The sequence below is a fragment of the Calonectris borealis genome, chromosome 13 (genome assembly GCF_964195595.1).
Source record: "Calonectris borealis chromosome 13, bCalBor7.hap1.2, whole genome shotgun sequence".
Taxonomy (NCBI): Eukaryota; Metazoa; Chordata; class Aves; order Procellariiformes; family Procellariidae; genus Calonectris; species Calonectris borealis.
This window is the reverse complement of record NC_134324.1, coordinates 763,082-782,281: the sequence shown is the minus strand read 5'-3', so window position 1 is coordinate 782,281 and position 19,200 is coordinate 763,082. Positions and strand designations below refer to the sequence as shown.

Genomic DNA, 19,200 nt, shown 5'->3' with positions numbered 1-19,200 from the left:
GTTAAATAGATGGTTCCTTACCTTGGCTCTTTTGAAGCAAGCCCAGAAAAAATCCAGCAATGGCATGATGTGCCGGGTGGGGGGGGCAGGCGCGGAGCCCCCCTAGACCGCGGCGCTGCCCCCGGCCCCGGGGAGAGCCCACCCCGGCACCCCCATGGGTGCTGCCTGCGGCACACGGAGCTGGGCAGAGCCCCAGTGCGGGCAGGAGCTCGGCACAGGCAGGGAGGGAGGGAGGAGGAGGCAGCGCTGCCTGCGGAGGCGGGCCAGCGATTCAAACCCTGCACCGTTATTCAGTTGGTTGCGAACAGGCTTGGACGGCGATTGAAATTCCCTGAAGATTGTGAGTTTTAAACAGCTCCAGGCTTTCCTTCCTGCCTCGAATGCAGCGAGCAGCGCTCCCGTTCCCAGGCAGTGGGAAGGAGCGAGGGAAAGAAACCCCCCCAGAGCAAAAGGAATGGGAGTTTGGCTCTCAAAGGCACATGTAGGACGTTGGAAACCCAAACCCCAGACGGTTTAGGTTTTCACTCCAGCCCCTGCTCCGGCTCACCAGCAGCAGTCACAGATGCACTCGAGAGGACTCCCGACACTCTCCGAGGGACAAGCCGTACCCACGCGGTCACGTTGTCGTCCCCAGGTGCCCCCGCCGCAACCTGCAGCCTCCTGCGCGCGCCGGTGCAGCCAGGCTCACCGCGGGCACCCCTCGGCAAGCCTGCAGGTGTGACGCCAGCAGGGAGAAAAACGTAGGGAAAAAACCACCCCCAGCTATCAGATGTGGCCTAGCCATTCACTCCGACCCTATTCACGGCTCCTTATCTTCCTTCCGCAAACATTTGTGCAAACTTAGCATTTGTTCACAAGAAGTACCATAATAAAAGGCAATGCCACAAACTTTCGTGCAAGCCGTCTGGCGCACAGGCCCCCAGGCGAGAAGTCTGCTCGCAGGCACATAAGAAAAGCCCACCCACTTGTGATTTACGAGATTATTTCAAAATAAGCAATGGCAAGTTGATCAGCAGCGACGCCGGGCTGAGCCATGCTCCCGCAGGACACTTGGTGGATGCCCAGCGAGCCGGCGGCACCGCTCCTGCCCACCGCCCAGCCCAGGCTGGCGTCTGGCTCCACGCACCCCAGGGGACGACCCTGCCCGCGCACAGCCCGGGGCCCGTGCCCGCCGATGGCAGGCGGGCAGCATGTGCTGGCGTGCAGGAGCACGGGGGCTCTCCCCCGGGACCAGGCGCCGTTTGTAGCGCGATACCCCAGCAGTTGGTGCGTGCAGCAGCTGAGCCTGCTGCCAAATGTCAGCGAGGGCGGACCGGGACATGGCGCTGGGGCCCCCCAAAGCGGGTCCGGCACCTTGGCAGAGCGCTCCTGCCTGTCTTGGGGCCACCTTCACTGCTTTTCCTGGCCTGTCACCGCTGCCCTTCAGACCGCCTGGCTTTGTCCATGCGGGGGCACTGAGACAGCCTCGAGATGCTGGTGGAGGGGAAGACCATCAGGGAGAGGAACAGAGGAGCGAGCAAAGCACTAGAGGCCGTGGTTGGCAGGACCCGGCTCGGTGGCAGTGCAAGCGCAAGACATCCCATGGTGTGCGGCTGCTCCTCCCGGCCACGGCCACGGCCACCACTGAGCCGAAGGGCCCTGCTCAGATCCCAGATTTCTGTTACAGCGGGAACAGTGCCAGCCTCGCTGGTGCTCTCTGCGGTGAAGCGGAGGCAGCGGTCACAGCTCCTGGGAAGTAGGAGCAGGGAGACAAGGCAAGGACAGGAGCACGGAAGACCGTGGAGAAGCTGCATGTGCCTGGAGAAGATGGCATCGGGCACCGCCACCCCTGTAGCATCCCGCAGACCTGACCTGCGCCCAGGACCCCCGAATCTGCAGCACCGCCCCGGCAGCACCGACATGGCACCAGCACGGCCCCGGCGGCAGCACGCGGGTGGCGTCAGTCCCGGCGCTGGCTCCAGCTGCCTCCTTCCATCTCCCCCTCGCTCATTCCTCAGCGGCATTTTGGCACCGCTCCCAGGCTTGGCACCAGCCGCAGCTCCTCCGCCGTGTCCCCTGCGTTACTGGGCCAGCATGGCGGGGCTGGGGGCACCAAGGCACGGCATAAGCTTTGTGCGTCGGCCTCTTCTCTCCTCCTTTAAACCCCTGGGGCTGGGAAGACAGTCTCACCTCTATGGGACACTTGCCCGAGGTCACCTTTCCTAGCAAGCATTTCACCCGCAGGAGGGTGCACGTAGGAGTTAAAGCCAGACGCTGCTGCCTGACAGTCAGCCGCCCTCCATAACTCACTCACCGCTGCCTCAGGGGCCACAGTTTTTATTCCGAGGACTTGCAAATACTTCCCCATGGTGGACGAAGGCAGCTGGGACGAGTGCCCGTTTCCAGACGTCCCCATCCAGCTCACTGCGTACCACTGCCAGGGGACCCGCCACCGCGGCAGAGCCGCTGAACGGCATTGCCACCACGGGATCCTGCGGAAGGTGCTCCCGGCCAGCGTCACTCCGGGCAGCCCGGGGAAACGTCTCAACACCTCTTACAGGCTTTCCTCCCAGCAGGGCAGGGCCGGGCGCACGGGCGGCGCTGGCTGTGGAGCCCCGGGCTGCAAGAGCAGGGCTCGCTGCCTGCAGAACGCCCCGCCGGAGCGGGAACCGGGCAGGGGCCCGCGCCTGCGCACGGGCCAGCGGCTACCCAGAGCTCCTGCCCTCGGTAAGGTTCCGGTACAGGGACCCGCTCCTTCGCTTCCGTCTCTGCCAGGGCTGGGGCTGAAGGCAGCTTGGGCAGGAGGGACCGTCCCTGCAGGGACAGCGGCGCTGCGGCTCTGCCCCGCTGGGCCCCTCTTCGCGCCAGGGGCTCGGCCGCCAGCGCCGCGCTCCGCACCAGTTGAGGTGGCGGACAGGTGTCCGCAAGGTCATCACGACGGACCGCTGGAGACGGCTCTGTCCTGCCAAAACCAGGAAAGCCCTGGGGGGGGGCAGCCGCGCAGCGGCACAGGCGCAACGACGCCGGCCCACCAGGAAGGCGCTGCCAGAGGAACGACCCCGCCAGCACCTCGCTTCGCTGCGTGCTCTGACCATGTTGAGTCCTTCTCCCACTTCCTCCAAAAGCAAAAAACAACAAGTTAGTGCAAACAGAAGAAAGCTGTCTCCTTCCCAGGGCCTGGGAGACAAACCACAGAGGCTTCTGCATACTTGTGTAGCTTCTTCCTATCCAGTCATCCCAAAAGCATTCAAGTAATTTCAAATCTAGGATCCTTCTTCAGCACACCAGGATACCATCCTCGGTAAGAATAGGTCCTGGGGACCGGATCCCCTGCAAAGTGGCTGAAGCCTGTGCACACCAAAGCGGGTATTTCTGCCAAGGGATGCCAGGACACAGGCTCCACTGCTGCGTTTGTCTCTTCCCAACATTTCTAATGTACCTGCTCCACAGACATCTACAGGAAAAACAAAAGCAATTTCTATTAATTCTCTCTCTATATATATATATGTATCACCTTCAGACTTACGTGAGAGCCCATTTTAAACTCGAGTTAATTTTAAAAGGCTGATTCTACGGAAAACTCCACACTGTACAGGCTCGCTAAGAGTTTTCCACATGGTGAATGCCAGCCCTGCCCCGTCTGCTGCCTGCAGTGCCCAGGCTGGGACGGACACCGGGCTGCTCACCAACCAGACCCAGCACCGCGACAAACACCTCGCTTTCTCTGTAAAGTCATGGGACAGGGCCGGTATTTTGGAGGACAGGTACAGCCTCCTCTCACAACGGATCATCCCCCAGAGGATCCCCTGTCGCCCCCGAGCAGGCCTGCGGCCAGGAGCTATTCCTGTCCCATTGAGCTATTGCTGTCGCGGCTGTTGCTCAACAGCACCCCGGCACAGTATTAATAACAGCTAAAGGCTGGCAGCCTGCCAGGCAACATCCTCGCCGGCAAGAGAAGCCACCATCGCTGCTGGTACCGCTGCTGAGGGCTGGCCCCACATCTGCGGGAAAACGTGGGGCGTCTGGAGAGGTGTGAGCAGGGGGCAAGCGGCGCCTGGCCAGCGAGCAGCCCCAGCGAGCCGTTAGCACGCAGTGATTTTCCACTTGCTGCTGTGTGCAGGCATTTCCCCGAGGTCAGGAAGGGAGCAGCTACTCGCCGAGCAGGCGTTTGCGCTATTAGCATAGCGGGAACAGTAACCCTTTTCTTTTAACAAGGCTGGATGGCGGGGCGGGCGCTGACGGGGCAGGGCTGGCAGCGCCGGGCAGGGGCTGCGGCACCGCGCGGGTGGCGAGAGAAGAAGGGGTGGGGAAGGCGTAAAACCTGCTGCCCATGGGACGCGTCACCTTGGAGGCTGCGGAGACCGTGCCTTTCCAAGGACAGGGCTGAGCCCCTCCTGCGCTGGACCAGCCCTGCCGTGCCCCCAGGCGAGGGGCTGCAGGGGCTCTGCCCGGGAAGGTCCGGCACACGGCACCCCACGGCTGGGGCTCGGGCTGCGATGGCATCCCCAGCACGGACCTCGGCGCTGGGCTCCAGCCCGAGAGGCCAACGGTGCTATTGAAGAGGCACCAGGCACCACGACGGCTGGACCACGAGAAGCCTACTGAGACACGCGAACAAAGAGCAGCAGAAGACGTACCTCAGCTTCCCACTGTCCAACGGCCGCCCCATGCCGCCGGTGAGGCAGCGAGCTCCTGCCCGCCTGCCACCTGCTTTTCCCTTAAAAAGTTTCTCATTAAAAATAATCCCATCTCCAAAGGGGCATTCGGGAACATGAGAAAACTATTAAGACCTGCATTTTTTTTTTAACAGACAGAGTCTAAACTGTTTGGGTTTGATTCTGAAAACAAACCATTCAAACAGAAGTCATGTCATCTCTTGGAACAGGTACCTAATTTTGTAACTCATAGCGGGGCTCCTGGCCTTTGCTGCTCGACCAGACGTTGCCAGATGTCCCACTGGCAGTGGCCCCATCCCAGGCAGGCAGGGAGCCATGGCTCTGGCACCCATCCGCCCTGGGGAGCAGGCCAGCCCCGCTTGCCAGAGAGCACCACCCTGGAAGGGGGCTTGCAGCACCAGGGGGGATGCCATGGGGTGGTGATCAGTAAGGGAACAGTTTTGACCAATGCAGGCTCGATTGCGAAAGATCACCATCCAACGTGGTCAGCCTTGACACACGCACGCCTGCAAACAAAGAGCCCATTTAACGATACAGGAGAGTTATTTCCAGCGGGGCAGTTGCTGCTTCTACTTTGAGGAGCGACAGAGAAGCTATGAACGTACCGCCCGGGCTGGTGCTGTGACCAGGACCAGGGGAAATGCCCTGACCTGTGGGGCACGTGCCGCTCACCGGGCAAACCAGCCCGTTCCTTGTGCTGCAGCTACTGCGTGCACCGCGCGCCCTGCGCGGGGGCGGGAGCAGGGCAAGCACCCGCCGGGCGGAGGGGCACGCGCCCGGGTCCACTCCTGCCCGAGCGCCCCGCGCCGGCGCCTTTCGGGAGGCCTTCCTCCCCGTCAGCGAGCCAGCATCAGCGGCAGGCGGCTGCGGCGTGCTCGGCCGTGGCTGCCATCGGGAGGCACGGGCGGGGTGGGGCTGGGCACGGGCGCTGCCTGCGAGGCAGGATGCGGGCGGGCGCTCGGCAGCCGGGGTGCCACGTGCTGCCGCAAGCTGCACCGGAGACCCAGCGCTGCGGGAAAGCCTCCCTCTCCGACGGACAATTAGGCAATTACTTAATCCCCACGTGCCAGCTCCTGCGGCAAAAGGAAGCACTCCGGTGGGCAGGGCAGCACCCCCGTAACCCTTCTGGAGCCAGCGGTGTAAATCCCCCATCCCACAGCAAGAAAGCAGCCGGCTGGTCCCACCGGCGTCCCCGCGGCAGGTCCCTTTCCGAAGGCTGAGAGAGAGCAGCAGGACGTCACCCTCTCCCAGCACTTGGGGCACGCGCATCCTGCTGAAGCTTCACCTCCAACACCAGTTACGTTTTTCCTTAACCCAGATGCGCAGTGGACTCTCTCAGACGCCCCGAGGGCCCCTTGCCTTATCCACGGCTGCAAGAAGCCCCCGCCCTCCCCAGTCCCCTCAAAGGTCCTGGCAAGGGCTGAATCTGTGCATTTCCCCGCGAAAGATGGCCTGGTTTGTAAATACCTGTGACTGTATTTACAAACACATATGTGTGTGTATTTACAAATACTGATTTATTTAGTATACACACAAAAGCCAAATAAACTTTTCAGATGACTAGTCCTCACAGACTCACAAAACTCCCCAATTTCACTAAACAAGAGATGACACCACCGAAAAAATGAGTCAATGATGTTTTTGTGGAATTTCTGCTGCACAAGCTGGGGTGTGCTCCTGCCCCGATTCCGTGGGACTTCTGCGGATCTATAAGCCCGCAGCCAGAAAGCTTGAAGACTTCAACAACAGAATTTAATGGTGCGAACCTCCTATTAACATAAAAACGTTAGCCTTGTTAATGAGCGTCCTGGCTCTCCCCAAACGCGGGGTGCCCTCCCTCCCTGCAGCTGCACGCCCGGGGCTCGCCAGGACCCCCCACCTCCGCGCTCCCGGGGCTGCGGGCGAGGACAGTGACGCCACCGGTGAAAAATAACCACCCCGACCCCGGCGGGTGAAGCAGAAATAACCTGCAGGCAGCCCAGGCGCTCGGCCGGCGGCGGCCCCGCGAGGGACAGGGCTCTGCCGCGCCCCGTGCAGCCCGGCCGGGGGACGCAGCCGTGGGGGGCAACCACCGGGAACACGCTGAGCCGCGGCATCGTGGAGGATCCGGGCGCCTGGCTCCATCCCTCCTCCCGCTTTCCTCCTTCATCCACCCCCAGTAGCTACCATCCACAGGGGACACTTGCTCTCAGCCTTTACATTATCATTTCCAAATCCACGGCTCAGCACCCGGGCTCGGGTCATTCCTCACCCCGCACCCCTCGCTTTGCCCGCGTTCGAGGCCGACCGGTTTAAGTTCGCGATGCTGCAGCGCCCAGGGCTTTTCATCAGCGTGGGGGAAGCGCGCTATTTAAATGCATTTAAAGGAACGTGATTGATATGGTAACGTTTTTGAGATACTATAGCCAAGTTACACAAATTACAGATAGACCCAAGTGATACAGAAAGAAAACAGCTCTTTTTGAGACCTGTATACCTAACCGATTTTAACTCTATTGCTGTTGAAGCACCTAAGAGTAAGTGCCTGGGAAGAGCCTGCAAAGATTCCCACGCAAGGCAGAACTGCAGCAAAAACCCGCTGCTATGCCACAGTTTTCATATAGGCGTCTTGAAGATAAAAAGAAATATAATACAGGCTGCATTTTTACATATAAAAGAGTAGCATAAGCAGAATGCTCACAAGGCAGCTTTCCCTTCCCCATGGGAATATTGCTGAGCTGCTAGAGCCTGGCTGGGACATTAATCCGAAGGCAGGCGCCAGACCAGCACAAGGAATTGCAAGCATCTCTTATTATTAGCAAGAGCAGGGAGGCTCCTATGGCAAATGTATAGGAAAAGCAAAGGGCTGTGCTATTAACAGCCAGAGGACAGCCTGAGGCACGGCCTGGCTCTGTCCTGGGGGCCGAATGCAGAGGGACAGTCCCCAGCGCCCACTCCCCGCACGAGCTCAGGCCCAGAAATGCAGCTGATTTAGCAGGGGGCTGCCTGGGAGCCCTTCCCCTTCGCAGCCAGCCTCTCCTGCCCGAGAGCAGCACGGGGAGGGCTGGCATCGCGCGAGGGGCACCAGCACACGCGTGCGCACCCACACGCGTGCGCACACAGACACGGCCAGCAGCTGGCTGGATGCAGGGGACACGCTCCTGCCGGTGCCCAGCTACCTGCCTCCGACAGCCAACACGCTCAGCAGCTAAAGAAAAGTGATCACAGGCACAGAGACACATCTGTCTTTCAGGCCTGCACAATTAAATGCCATTTAATAAACTAGATTTGACCTACTCGTATATTTTCGCACATAGTTCTAGCAACAGCTGCTGTCTGGGGAAGATCCCGGCCCTATTTTTGGCCGAGGTTTGGGATTAATTAACAAGACAGAGGAATCTCTGTCAGGTGCAGGGCTCTGCTCCCTGCAAGCGAGGGCAGGTCTTTACAAGTTTAACCCCGCGTGACGAACTCACATGCAGCCTCCTCTCACTTGCGCAGGGTTGGACCGTCCATGGACCAAGTTTTCCACATCCCAAATTCAGAGGCAAACCCTGTCCAGCACAGCCCCCCATGCAGAACGCAGTGCCAGGGACACGGCAGCTCCGCTCGTGGGATGCCGGGCCCTGGATGCAGCACCGTTGCTTCCACCCAGTGCAGAGCCAGGAGTGAAATTCCCTGACGGATCCAAGCATCAGCGCGTGCATCCCCGGAGCACGCGGAAGCACGAAGACGACAGGATCCAAAGGCTTCTGCAAGCCAGCCTGTGCCCCGTTTGACTTACTCTGCCGTCACGCTCCAGCACCCTGGGGTCTCTGGAGGATTGCCACCACGAGCAAAGGGCTGCCTGGCCACGTGAGCCTCCTCGCAAAAGCACCAAGGACCACGGCACAGAGCTCGGAGGCCAGGAACGATCCATCCTCAAGAGCCCAGATTTGCTGCGGCGGCTGCAGCCAAACCCCACCAGAGCTGAGCCAACCTTGCAGGCAGCCCGACAGCAAAACACACCAAAGCAAGGCGGGGGCCCAGGGCAGAGGCAGCCGGGTGCGGCAAGCACGGGCACGGGTGGGGTGGCTGCATGGTGCTCTTCTCATTCAGGAGCATCACAGAAGACATTTAAAACAAACCAGCATCAGGCACAGCTTCTCCTGGCACCCTTTCAGTCAAAATCACTATGCCCTGTCTTTAGGCCATCGATTGCATGAATAAGGAGAGACGCTTCTTGCCCAGGGACAGCAAGTGCCCGACCCGTGCCCACGGGCACAGCAGCTCCAGGGTGCTTCCAGGGCTGGACAGGAGCCACCACGCTGCTGCTAACCTTTGGGGACGCCAGGAAAACTCAGAGGCAGCTTCAGAAAACACTTTATGCAAACTCTCATGCACACAAAAACATTATTATTTAGCAGCAAATCCTTTTCTTCCCATGGCCGCAGGGGCTGCCAGGCTTGTTCCAGCGAGAGCATCCTGCCCTCAGCCCCGTGCCGAAGGGCTGAGCTGGAGCAATGCGCTCTGGTTCCCCGCTCCAAAGCGAATCAAGAGCTGGAAGAGGAAAAGTGAAGGAAGAGAAGATTAAATGAGCAGAATCCCTGTCCTGAGTGCTCAGAGACTGAGCCGGCCATGCCGCGCTGGGCGGAACGCGCCGAGCCCCGCAGCCTGCACGGCCGCCCGCCCTTCTGCCGGCCAGGGAGAGGGCTCCAGGGGCCACAGCAACAGGACTTGTTTCTCAGGTTCAAACCCACACGCTTGGAAACATCCAAGCCCAAACTTCCACAGTCAGGTTACAAGTCTCTTAACAAAACACAGCATCAGAACAAAAGCACCTTTCCTTTCCAATTCACAAAGATGCCTTGAGGCTGTTGAGTGTGAGCCACCTCCAAGGAGCCAGCAGCCCCATCTCCGCACTCGCCCCGGTCCCCGTCCCAGCGCCCGTTTCGCCAGGACACATCCTGGCTGCAGGCTGGGCGCCAGACCATGCTGTCCCCGCGCTGAGTGCAGGGCTGCGCTGTCTCGGGCTTCTGTCACTGCTGCTGTGAAGACTTCAGAAGCCCCGAGAAAGAAAGCAACCCCATCCCAGCTCTCAGCCACATTTGTTTTGCTAAAGGAGGACTGAATTATGGGGAGAGGCAGGTTTTAAATAAGCGCATGGTATAAATAATTGCACCGCCTGTTTATGATCCTGAGACAGTAACACAAAGCGCCAGAATAAGACTTGAAAAGAACCAGAAAACACAGTCCGAGTGAAATCCGGCAGTTCTTGCTGAGCTCCGAAATTTACCCTCTGCCTTTTTCTTGTAGAAACCGATGAGCTGATCACAGACTCCTGCCTTGCATCGGGCGGCGTCGGGGATGGCGGGAGAAGCACAGAGGAGCCCAGCAGCTCCTTCCTTTACGCTGAGCAAAGCGCAGCCAGAGCCACCTCCGGCAGGAGCAGCACCTGCGGGGAGGTCAAATATGGGGCATGGCCCAGGGGAGGGATTTCCCATCTCTTGGGTTGCATGGGAAAACAACCAAGCAAGCGTCCCTGTCCCTGTCCCGTCAGGACAGACCTCGTCAGGAGGTGACAGCCCCTCTCCCAGCGGGGAGCCCTGGTGTAAGCCCGTGCTCACAGAGCCCCCTAAGCCCTGCGGGCTCCCGTAAGCCCGGCAGTTCAACATCTGCCGCGGGACATCAAGAAAACACTTGTTCAGCGAGACCCAGCCGCCTCGTTCCCCACTCCCTCCTCGGAGGCGGGGGCAGCTTCAAAGAGCCGCCCGCCTGCGCGGGGGCTGGACGCCCTGCAGGTGGGCCAGACCAAGAGCATCCCGGATCCCCATCAGCCCTTCCAACGGCGGCCCGCTGCCCCCCGGCTCCCTCCAGCGAGCCGGCTGCCCCCGGCGTGAGCCGAGTCCTGCGCCCGGCCCACCTTCCTCCCCAAACGCAGCCAGCAACCGCTGCGCGGTGCCGGCACACGGTGGGGAACAACGACCAACTCCAAAACACACTTGAGGGGAGACAGGACACGTGCTCTTGGCTTCTTAGCTCGACCCAGGCATTTGGGGTTTGTGGGGAGCAGACGGGCGCTTCTGTGCAACCCCGATGCACCAGAGCTCACAGGAATGAGCACGATCCAGCCAGAGCACCAGTGACACCCCGAGTATCTTCCTGAGCACAACCTGGATGCTTGGAGCACCGGGTACAGGCTTTGAGCCAGGAAATGCCGTCAGGAAGGCAATAGTGGTTGGTTTATTTTAAGCTTCAGCCTTGGGGGGGGTTAAGTGGCTTGTAGGGACCCCCGGGACCATGCAAGGGACCACAGCCTGACGCCCATCAGCAGGGGAGAATCAGCAGCTCTAGGTAGGGATCTGTTAATTTTAAATCTCATTACCCTCTAGATTTTCCTTTGCAGCACCTGTCTTGCTTAAGCAAGGGGCGCGCACAGACACACACACACACACACATATACACACGCACATATACTTATTGCAATGGCAGGAAAAAGTGCCAAGTGCTAGAGAGGCTCAGCCTGGTTTTGGAAATTACTCTTCTGGAGATGGTTTAGGGTGGCTCATAGAAGGCCACCAAACCTCTGCAAACAAAACGATCGAGTGCCACGCCAATCCTGCTGCCCGGTACAGCAGACCCAACACGGGGCAGAGAAGCGCAGGCAGTCTCCTTTGGAAAACCAGGGAAAAGTGACTCCTGGCCGTATCAAGGGAGAGGCGAGGCAGGACGCGCAGCAGCTACAGCCGCTGTCCTGACTGCCTGGCCAGGCTGTAACCACTTCACCCGGCGCAGGAGCGGACACCTCTCACCAGAACCACATCAGAGGAAGACGTGCTCCTGCCCGACAACGAGCCTGCGCGGGAGGAAGGGCGAACCAAGGCTGGGCAGGACAGCCGCGCAGCACCCCGCAGCCGCCTCCGCAATGGCAGAGCGCTCCTAACGTCAGCACCCAGTCCGATGGCTTCATTGTACCTTCAGTTACAAGAGAAGCAAACCAGAGCTGGTTTGCATGGGAAAGCAAACCAGAGGGCCAGCCTGGCGTGCAGCAGGACCAGGAGCGGCGGGGCCGGAGCTGCCTGGAGTCCCCCTGCCCGCTGCTTGCTTTGTGCTGGGGGAACAGCCACAGGGACCAGGCTCGTCCGATGGCTCCGTGTGCGCCCGTGGCCAGCACGGCTCGTCTGCTTTAAGGGCTCCGGAGCCCGTCAGCCATTTGTAACCAAATTTAACAGGGAGCCAGAGGCCTCGAGGGTAATGATGTTTGTATGAGTTTCTTGTAAACAGGGACTTAAAAGGGGGGACGGAGATCTTACTGGCACCCCAACAGCAGACACGTCCCACAAGGAGCACAAATACCCCAAGCAAGGGAGCCCACCCAGGAGCCTGCTGGCCCACAGCCGCAGGAGAAGCCTTGAGCAAAGCCCGCCATCCACCAGACCCAAACGCGGAGGAAACCAGCCGGCGCCGATTCCCCGGGCCAGAGCCACTTGTCCCAACAGCCTTTCCTGCAGGCCCTCAGGGGACAGTTTTGCCCTCAGTCCCTGGATGCTCCCCCTGCTCCCCTCGGGGCGAGCAGGCGTTGGGTTCCTGTCTGGGTAGAAACCCTGCAGGGTGTAAGACTGACTGCTAAAGGGCACGAAGTCAGCTTCGCGCGCTGGATTTGAACTGCACTTCACTGGCCTGAAGCACATCACTAACCCTGAGTTAAGGGTACAGAGAAGACAACGACACTCGACATCTGCCAGGGCAACCCAACCTCAGGACCAGCCGGGCGCCTCAAGGGTGCAGGTAATGGGGCGCAGGTAATGGGCACCCACAGTCACCGCCGCCCTGAAGTGCCTTGGCTCTGGTTGTGGATACGCCTGAAAGACAGATACACTTACCAGCCAGCTGGGCCATGTCTTCATTTCCCTAGGAGACAGAGAGAAGGCATTATCCTCATCTTCCTCCCAGTCCGGGATGCCGTGGTCTCTCCCCAGGTCTGCCCAGAGCAGCTCGAGCAGCCGCACTGGATCTGTTTCACCATGCTCGAGCACATGCCTGTGCTTTGGCTGAGGAAGTTCATCGAAGGCCAACACTTCACCACTGCTGAAAAATTTATTATTGCTTGTAGCATCCCCTCTGCGCCCGGCACGATCCTCTGTGAGGCTGATAAATCTTGGACAGTGGCCCCAGGTTGTCCTGGGGAAGGATCCCCCCAGGGAGGGCGAGAAGTCGTTGTCTACCAATGCATAGACAGGCTCATCCTCAGGACTGCGCTCGCTGCTCCTCCGACAGAAAAAGCCATAGACACCTTCCTCATCTTCCTCGTCAGCTGAAGAGTGCAAGGTCAGAAGCTCATCCCGCTGGCCTTGAGATGCAGGTGGCTTTGCTCGGCATTCAGCGCTCCTCGCCTCCATTGTCCGTGGACAGAAACCACCACCCAACGAAGGGAAAACTGGTAATGCAGAAACATAACTTCTTAGCAAGAACCACCTAGAAGACAACATTTATTTTGCTTTTCCTCATTTTCCTTTCCATTCCATTCGACTAGAAAGGGATGTAACGGTCCTTACTCCAGGTATGCCCATCCTTTACTCACTGGAGCAACCAGAGCTGGCACCACTTCTTTCTGAGGTTGCAGCACGCTGCACAGCTCGGCTAGCCTAACTATCAGTCAGGTCAACAGGGGCTTTAGAATACCTTGGAGCAACAGTAATTAGCAATAGCTGTCTGTTCTGTGGCGGTTCCCTGTGCGTCCTCCACTAATACACCTCCTGCAAAAGATGCTCTCTATGCAATTGCACTGGGACTGCTGCTCAGCGTTTCCCCACCTTTGTTCTGTATTCTTCATTTCTCTCTTAAAATAGACAGCTCCTTTTACGCTTTCAGAGGGAGCTTGTGTTTCACGTTATGCTCTTCCCACTGCCAGCAACGCAGCACTGGGGGGAGAGATGGGGTTTGCAGGGTCTCATTGAGACATGTTTCGCCTGGGAGCAGCCTGAAGGTTTGTCTCAAGCCAGTGCAGCGCCGGAGATGCTGTCCCAGGCCTCCCGGGAGGAGCTGGGGCCGTGCTTCTGCACGTGCAGGAGGAGTTCAACCGAGTCAGATGGCGATCGCTCCGTCTCCTCCTGCCCAGGCTGGGAGAGCTCGTGTCCCCCCGCCGCCAGCGCCGCGGCGAGAACGGAGCAGCAGGGTGGCAGGAGTCTGCCCGGCTGCTGCCTCGCTGTCCCCAAGGCTCCTATTGACATTCAGCTCCCTCGCTTCGGCCTGCAGCACAGACAGACACAGACGGCTTAGAAAGCCAGATGTGCCGAGGTGCCAGGCAGAGGGAGGCTGTAACTCGCTGAACAAAACTGTCCCTGTTCGCTTTCCTGTATGAGCGAATGGCTTTGAACTCTGAAACGCGGGCAGAGGGTGACAAGGTTCAAGGAAAATAACCAAGGTGGAAATAACGAAGCTATCCTTCCCACATCGGCAAGTGCATTTTTTATAGCTCTCTATTCTCACTAAGATCAAGAACAAAATCTAGAGCAAACCCTGGAAACAAGGGTTTCCTCACTCCTGTCTCTCGGGGACCCGTCCCCTGCCGCACACACGCCGAGCCCCTGCGCAGCACGGGCATTGCCCCCGACAAGGTGACAGCAGAGCAACGCAGCGACCCTTACGTCTGTCAACACCAGCGGCCCACATGTACAAGCTCCCTGCCACACCGTTCCCGTTAGCGATGTTATCCTCCGGCGTCTCCGCCGAGATACCTGCTTTGCTCAGCGCAGCGCGTCCCGTCCAGCTCCCCTCGCTGCCGGCAGAACGGCTCGCCCCGCCGCGTGCCCGGGGGACGTGAGCACCCCAAAGAGCAAAACCTCTCACGCAGGCTCCGGGCAGAGTGGAAACAACGTGAAGATTTAGCAGTCTCCAGCTTGACTTCTAGCTCCTACAGCCATTTCATCAGTCACCTGCCGAGAAAGGCAAAGGTCAGGAATCACGGGTTCGCTGTGCCAGCAGTCAACAGGTTCACTGGGTGAGTTACTGCCCGATTTTACTGGGAAAGTCATTCCCTCAGCTGCTACCTACACCATTCATTTGCCCTAACGTACAATCCAGCACACAGAATATTAGCCTTAAAAGATCAGCTTGGGGGGAAAAAAATGCTAAACTGGAGCTTTATCCAAATAACCTGTAATTACCAACCACTGAGTTGCATCCAGGAACACCTTCTTTTGAGCGGAAGAGCTGCATTTTTAGCGCCGGTTCCCCACCGCCTGCGGGAGGAGCAGAGGCCAGACCCACTCTCCTGGAGAACATCCCCGCCAGGGCTCAGCCGTCCGCACGAGCAGCTGCCAAGGACAAAACCGCGCTCCTGCCTGCAAGCGGGCTGCAGCTCCCCTGCGCCGCCGCGAGCCTGCCCCCCGGCACACGGGACGCACGGACCCCCCAGCGCCAGCCGCCGCCTCTCCGAGGCAGGGTTTCAGCCGTGCCCGCTCCCGCCAGCCCGGAGAGCCCAGGGATCCCGGCCCCGCTGCTTTCCCGGGGAGGGTTCGGAGTACAGCCTTTCAGCTTTCCCCAGGTTGTGAGCTGGCTCTGTCTGAGCAAGGGCTTGGCTCTATGGGAAGGAAAACAAAACAAAACCCACCACCCTTCATTTCTGGGCCGTGAATGTGCATTCAGAACATGTTATTTGGAGGGGGGAAAAACCCACAACAAAACAAAGAAACAAAATCCTAAACCATGTGTTGGTAAAAGTGCAGCCTCCAGCTTCTGGGGGTGCAGAAGGTGCCCCAGAGCTGCTGCTAAGGGACTTCACCTGCCACCCTGGGCCCTAGCACCCGGTCACGGCTGCTGAGCTGAGGGAGGTGGGACGTTCCCAGCCCTGCTCAGCTCGGCCGCATCTAGCGCCTTTCGCTGGTGGAGGGTCCCCCTTTTCCTGCAGCACTGCTGGGGTCTCCTCTCCTCCTCCTGCAGCACCCTGCAGGTGGGCTCACCCCTCCCTGGCCAAGCAGGGCGGTCCAGGGGCGAGGGGCTTGGGCTGCCTCAGTTTCCCCCTCTGCTGCAGTCTGCACGCGAGGAGGAAGGTGCACAGTGCACCCGTACCCCCGCAGCACAGGAGGAGGACAGGTCCCTCTTACGCTGGGAGCTTTGGGTGTGAGAAAGCGAAGGCTGCTCCCTCCCGGCTGGAGGGCTGGAAAAGGAACATGGGTGATGGAAGGCAATGTTTCAGATCATCTGATTGACTGAAGAGGTGTATTCAGAAGAGCCTGATTAACAAATGGGATTTTCTGACTTTAAATTACTTACAATTCTTAAAGATTACATTTAAAGGTGAAATCATTTTGCCTATAGTAACCTTGCAAAAAAGTTAGTTTTGACCAGCATTAATGATATACAAAGTTATACTCTTCATTTTGCTAATCGTCCTCTCCCTTGCACCAATGTGAACGGAAAGGTCACGCAGAGTATCAAGGAGGAGGAAGCAACAACCCATCTGCTCAATAAGCATCAGCGATGGACCATGTGCAAACTGCTGACAAACCAGGGTTGGTCTCGGACCAGTTCTTTCAGGTGCAACAATTTTGCTTCCAAGAGCAAAGCTAAATAGATTGCAAAACACTGCTTCTGCAAAAAGGTCAAGTTTTCTGACACTTTTGATACCATTGATAACATCTCTTACTAATTTGCCAGGCAAGCTACTTGGATTACTCTAGCATGGCTCCAAAAGCAAAACTATCTTAAAATTTGCTATGCATTTATAAAAGACCAATTTTAAAATCTTAAGCATCTAATAAGCCCTGACTCTGTACAAAATGATCTTAAAATTTGCTCAGTTTTCCAGCCACCAATGACTTGGGCAAGGGTAAAAGAAATTGCATTAAGCAATTGCTCTGTGATATGCAGAAGTGTAAGAGGATGGTATGCTTCAGAGCATAAACACATTAATTGATGAATAGATGGAAATAATTCAGAAGGTCTTAATAATTTCCTATGCACAATTCTCAGTGAAGTTACTTTAATGCATATCTTGATTGTTATCGTCTTGGGGAAAAAAAGACATGCTTAATCATTTCCCCACTGCCACAGTAAATAGGCTTTTTAAAAGAATGGTCCTTGTTGAATGAAAGTAATCCTCTTGCTCAAAATTGCATAAATATTACAGAAAAGGCAAAGCAGGCAGAGAGCCTACAGCACGAGCAGGTCAGGCCCAACAGCACAAGTCTCTTCCCACGTCGGTGGTGGCCGAGGTTGGAAGCTCAGAACCTGCCTCTTGCGGCTGCCTGCAAGCAGTTGTCCTCGCTAAACGCAGGACACGAAAAAACGTACTGCTGCATCCTAAATCTCCTCCGACGGAACAGAAAAAGCCAAGGGGAGAAAAAAAAAAAAAAAGAGAGAAAAAGCCAAGCTCTAAGGGACTGCAAGGTCGTGCCGCCCTCTTGTGACCACCGGGACATTTTGGCCTTCTCCAGCCGAAGAGCTGAGGAGCACGGCCAGCCGCGTCCCTGCTGCCACCGCCTTCAAGCCAAGGCTCTCAGCCACGGTGCCAGGCTGCTGCAGGACAGCCCTGCTGTCACCCCACAGCGCACTGCAAGAGCACGGACGTGCTTCAGGTACTTCAAATTCCAGGACTGGTCAGGGATAGTTTTTCATTGCCATTCATTTATGAGGCCACCTTCCCACCAAGCTGCTGCTCCCTCTTTACCCGTGCCTTACTTAGTCCCCTCGTATTTCAATCACGGCGCACCGCGTCCCGGTCAGCGCCGCTCGGGCAGACTTGTGTCAGTTAGGAGGTTACCCAGACCTTCCTCCCCTGAAGCTGCAGGCAACGAGAGAGAGGGTTTACCTGCACGAATACCGATTTAAGAGTAAACCAGCTGTCCGTTCCCCTTAGCAGAGCCTGGGCCCAGACGGGACTAGAGGCAAGACTTAAGCACGAGCAAACTGATGTCATGGCTCAGCTTCAACAGGTTCTGGCACGCGTGCCTGGCGCGTCCTGCTCTGGGTACAGAGCGCCCGGCGTCAGGCTAGGGAGAGGTCTGGGCAGGGACTCTGGGAGGCTTCCACCCTTCTGCCTTGCTGCTGTTACCAGTACACAGCTCTCCTTCGGTGTCTCGTCCTTGCAGAGCCTGAGCGTTACTGGCGCTTGGGCATCTCTCTCATGGACCTGTAACAAGAACTTCAGGGCTTTTTTTGCCTCCCCAAAACGCTGAAGTGCTGATCCCCTACCGCACCACCGGCGTTGGACAACAGCCCAACATACGCAGACCAAATGCTCACTCTGGTCCTTGCTCTAAGAAAACATTAGCACAGCTGGCTAGAACACAAGAACATCAAATATTTACATGCATCTGTAATAGCAGCAATGCTCTTCTAGCAGAGGGAAAAAGGATTTATACCTTTCCCTAGTGCTCCTACCAACATCTATCAACTCACTGACGCACAGACACACAACTCACATACTTAAAAGCATTCCATACGCATGGGAGTAGAGAATTCAGCTGCTTTTCTGCCCCACCTTCTTTTAATTCACTCCAAACTCCCAGGCCACATAGAATGCCTTCCTTTGGACAAAGTATTGGCAGGATCCCTTTGGAGTGCCTCCGCGCTTTGGGAGAGGCTCCGCCAGCCGAAGGTGCTGCCTCCCACCCACGCAGCCAGGCCCCGGGAGCTCCTGCGGGACAGGCCATTCCTCACCACTAACCAGAAGTACAGCGTACACAGTGCTTTTAATCCACACACAAGATTGCCCGCATGCCTTTCAGTGCGTTTTAATTTACAAATTGTAAAGTCAAAACAAATAAATTCTTCTCCTTTCCATTGGTATTAAATAGATCAAAATTAAAATCAGATTCAAACACATACAAGTTCAGTTGATAAACAGTATTAAAAAAATTTTAGTAGGAAAGAAAGCCTGGTTTATGCATCAGAAAACCATCCACTTTCTCTACAGAAAAGTTAAAACACTTCATTAAAGGCAAGACGTCTGTTTTTCTCCTTGCTACCCTTCCCTCAGCTGGCTTTAAACAAGAAGGAAGAGACTTTTTCCCCTTGGAAAGCATGACAAATGAGTTATCACATACATTTTCATAACAAATTAAAAATATATGTTGTGGTTATAAGGATTACTTACCCGCATGCATTTTTGGAGGAATGCGTTTCTATAACTGGCTGAACAAGATGAAGTACCATTCAATGAACAGGCACTCCCACCGCTCATGCAGTACCATCATTTTAAAGGACTATCATCAACATGAATTCTGGGCAGTCTGCGAATATCACATAAGCTCAAGGTATTTCACTTGCCTAAACCTGGACTTTTTCAATCATGCTTTAATGTGCCCATATCTAGTTTGCTTTGAGAACCACTCGTTTGCTGAGAGGCAAGCCGATTCAATCAAAGCGGTGGCTCTACACAGAACATCAAAGTCTGGCTGAGGAACAAAATCCAGTTTTGGCTTCTTACTTTTTGAAGTCACATAAGACAGTTAATCTTCAATCAGGCAATCTGATGCTCATCTCCACTGGTGCTCATCGCTTGCTCTCTCTGCCTTTCTAAGCAATTATATTCTACTTACAAAAAGGGCTAATTTTTTTCACAGATTACCATCTTCAAGTTGAA

The 19,200-nt window shown here is 56.9% G+C and overlaps 1 protein-coding gene across 3 annotated transcripts in view; it reads right to left on the bottom strand.

Moving 5' to 3' along the window:
• The window catches only part of STARD8 (StAR related lipid transfer domain containing 8), an 83,516-nt gene extending 65,175 nt beyond the window's left edge, over positions 1-18,341 (bottom strand). The window contains exons 1-3 of one of the 3 annotated variants that reach the window (XM_075161879.1): positions 14,780-18,341; positions 14,261-14,548; positions 12,497-13,050 (exon numbers count right to left, since the gene is read on the bottom strand). In XM_075161879.1, the coding sequence (XP_075017980.1) occupies positions 12,497-13,050; positions 14,261-14,285 (579 nt within the window). In that variant the 5' untranslated portion in view covers positions 14,286-14,548; positions 14,780-18,341. Of the gene's footprint in view, positions 1-12,496; positions 13,089-14,260 lie in introns of all 3 variants that reach the window. The other 2 variants (XM_075161880.1, XM_075161881.1) reach the window with 2 other exon arrangements.
• Positions 18,342-19,200: the final 859 nt, after the last annotated feature.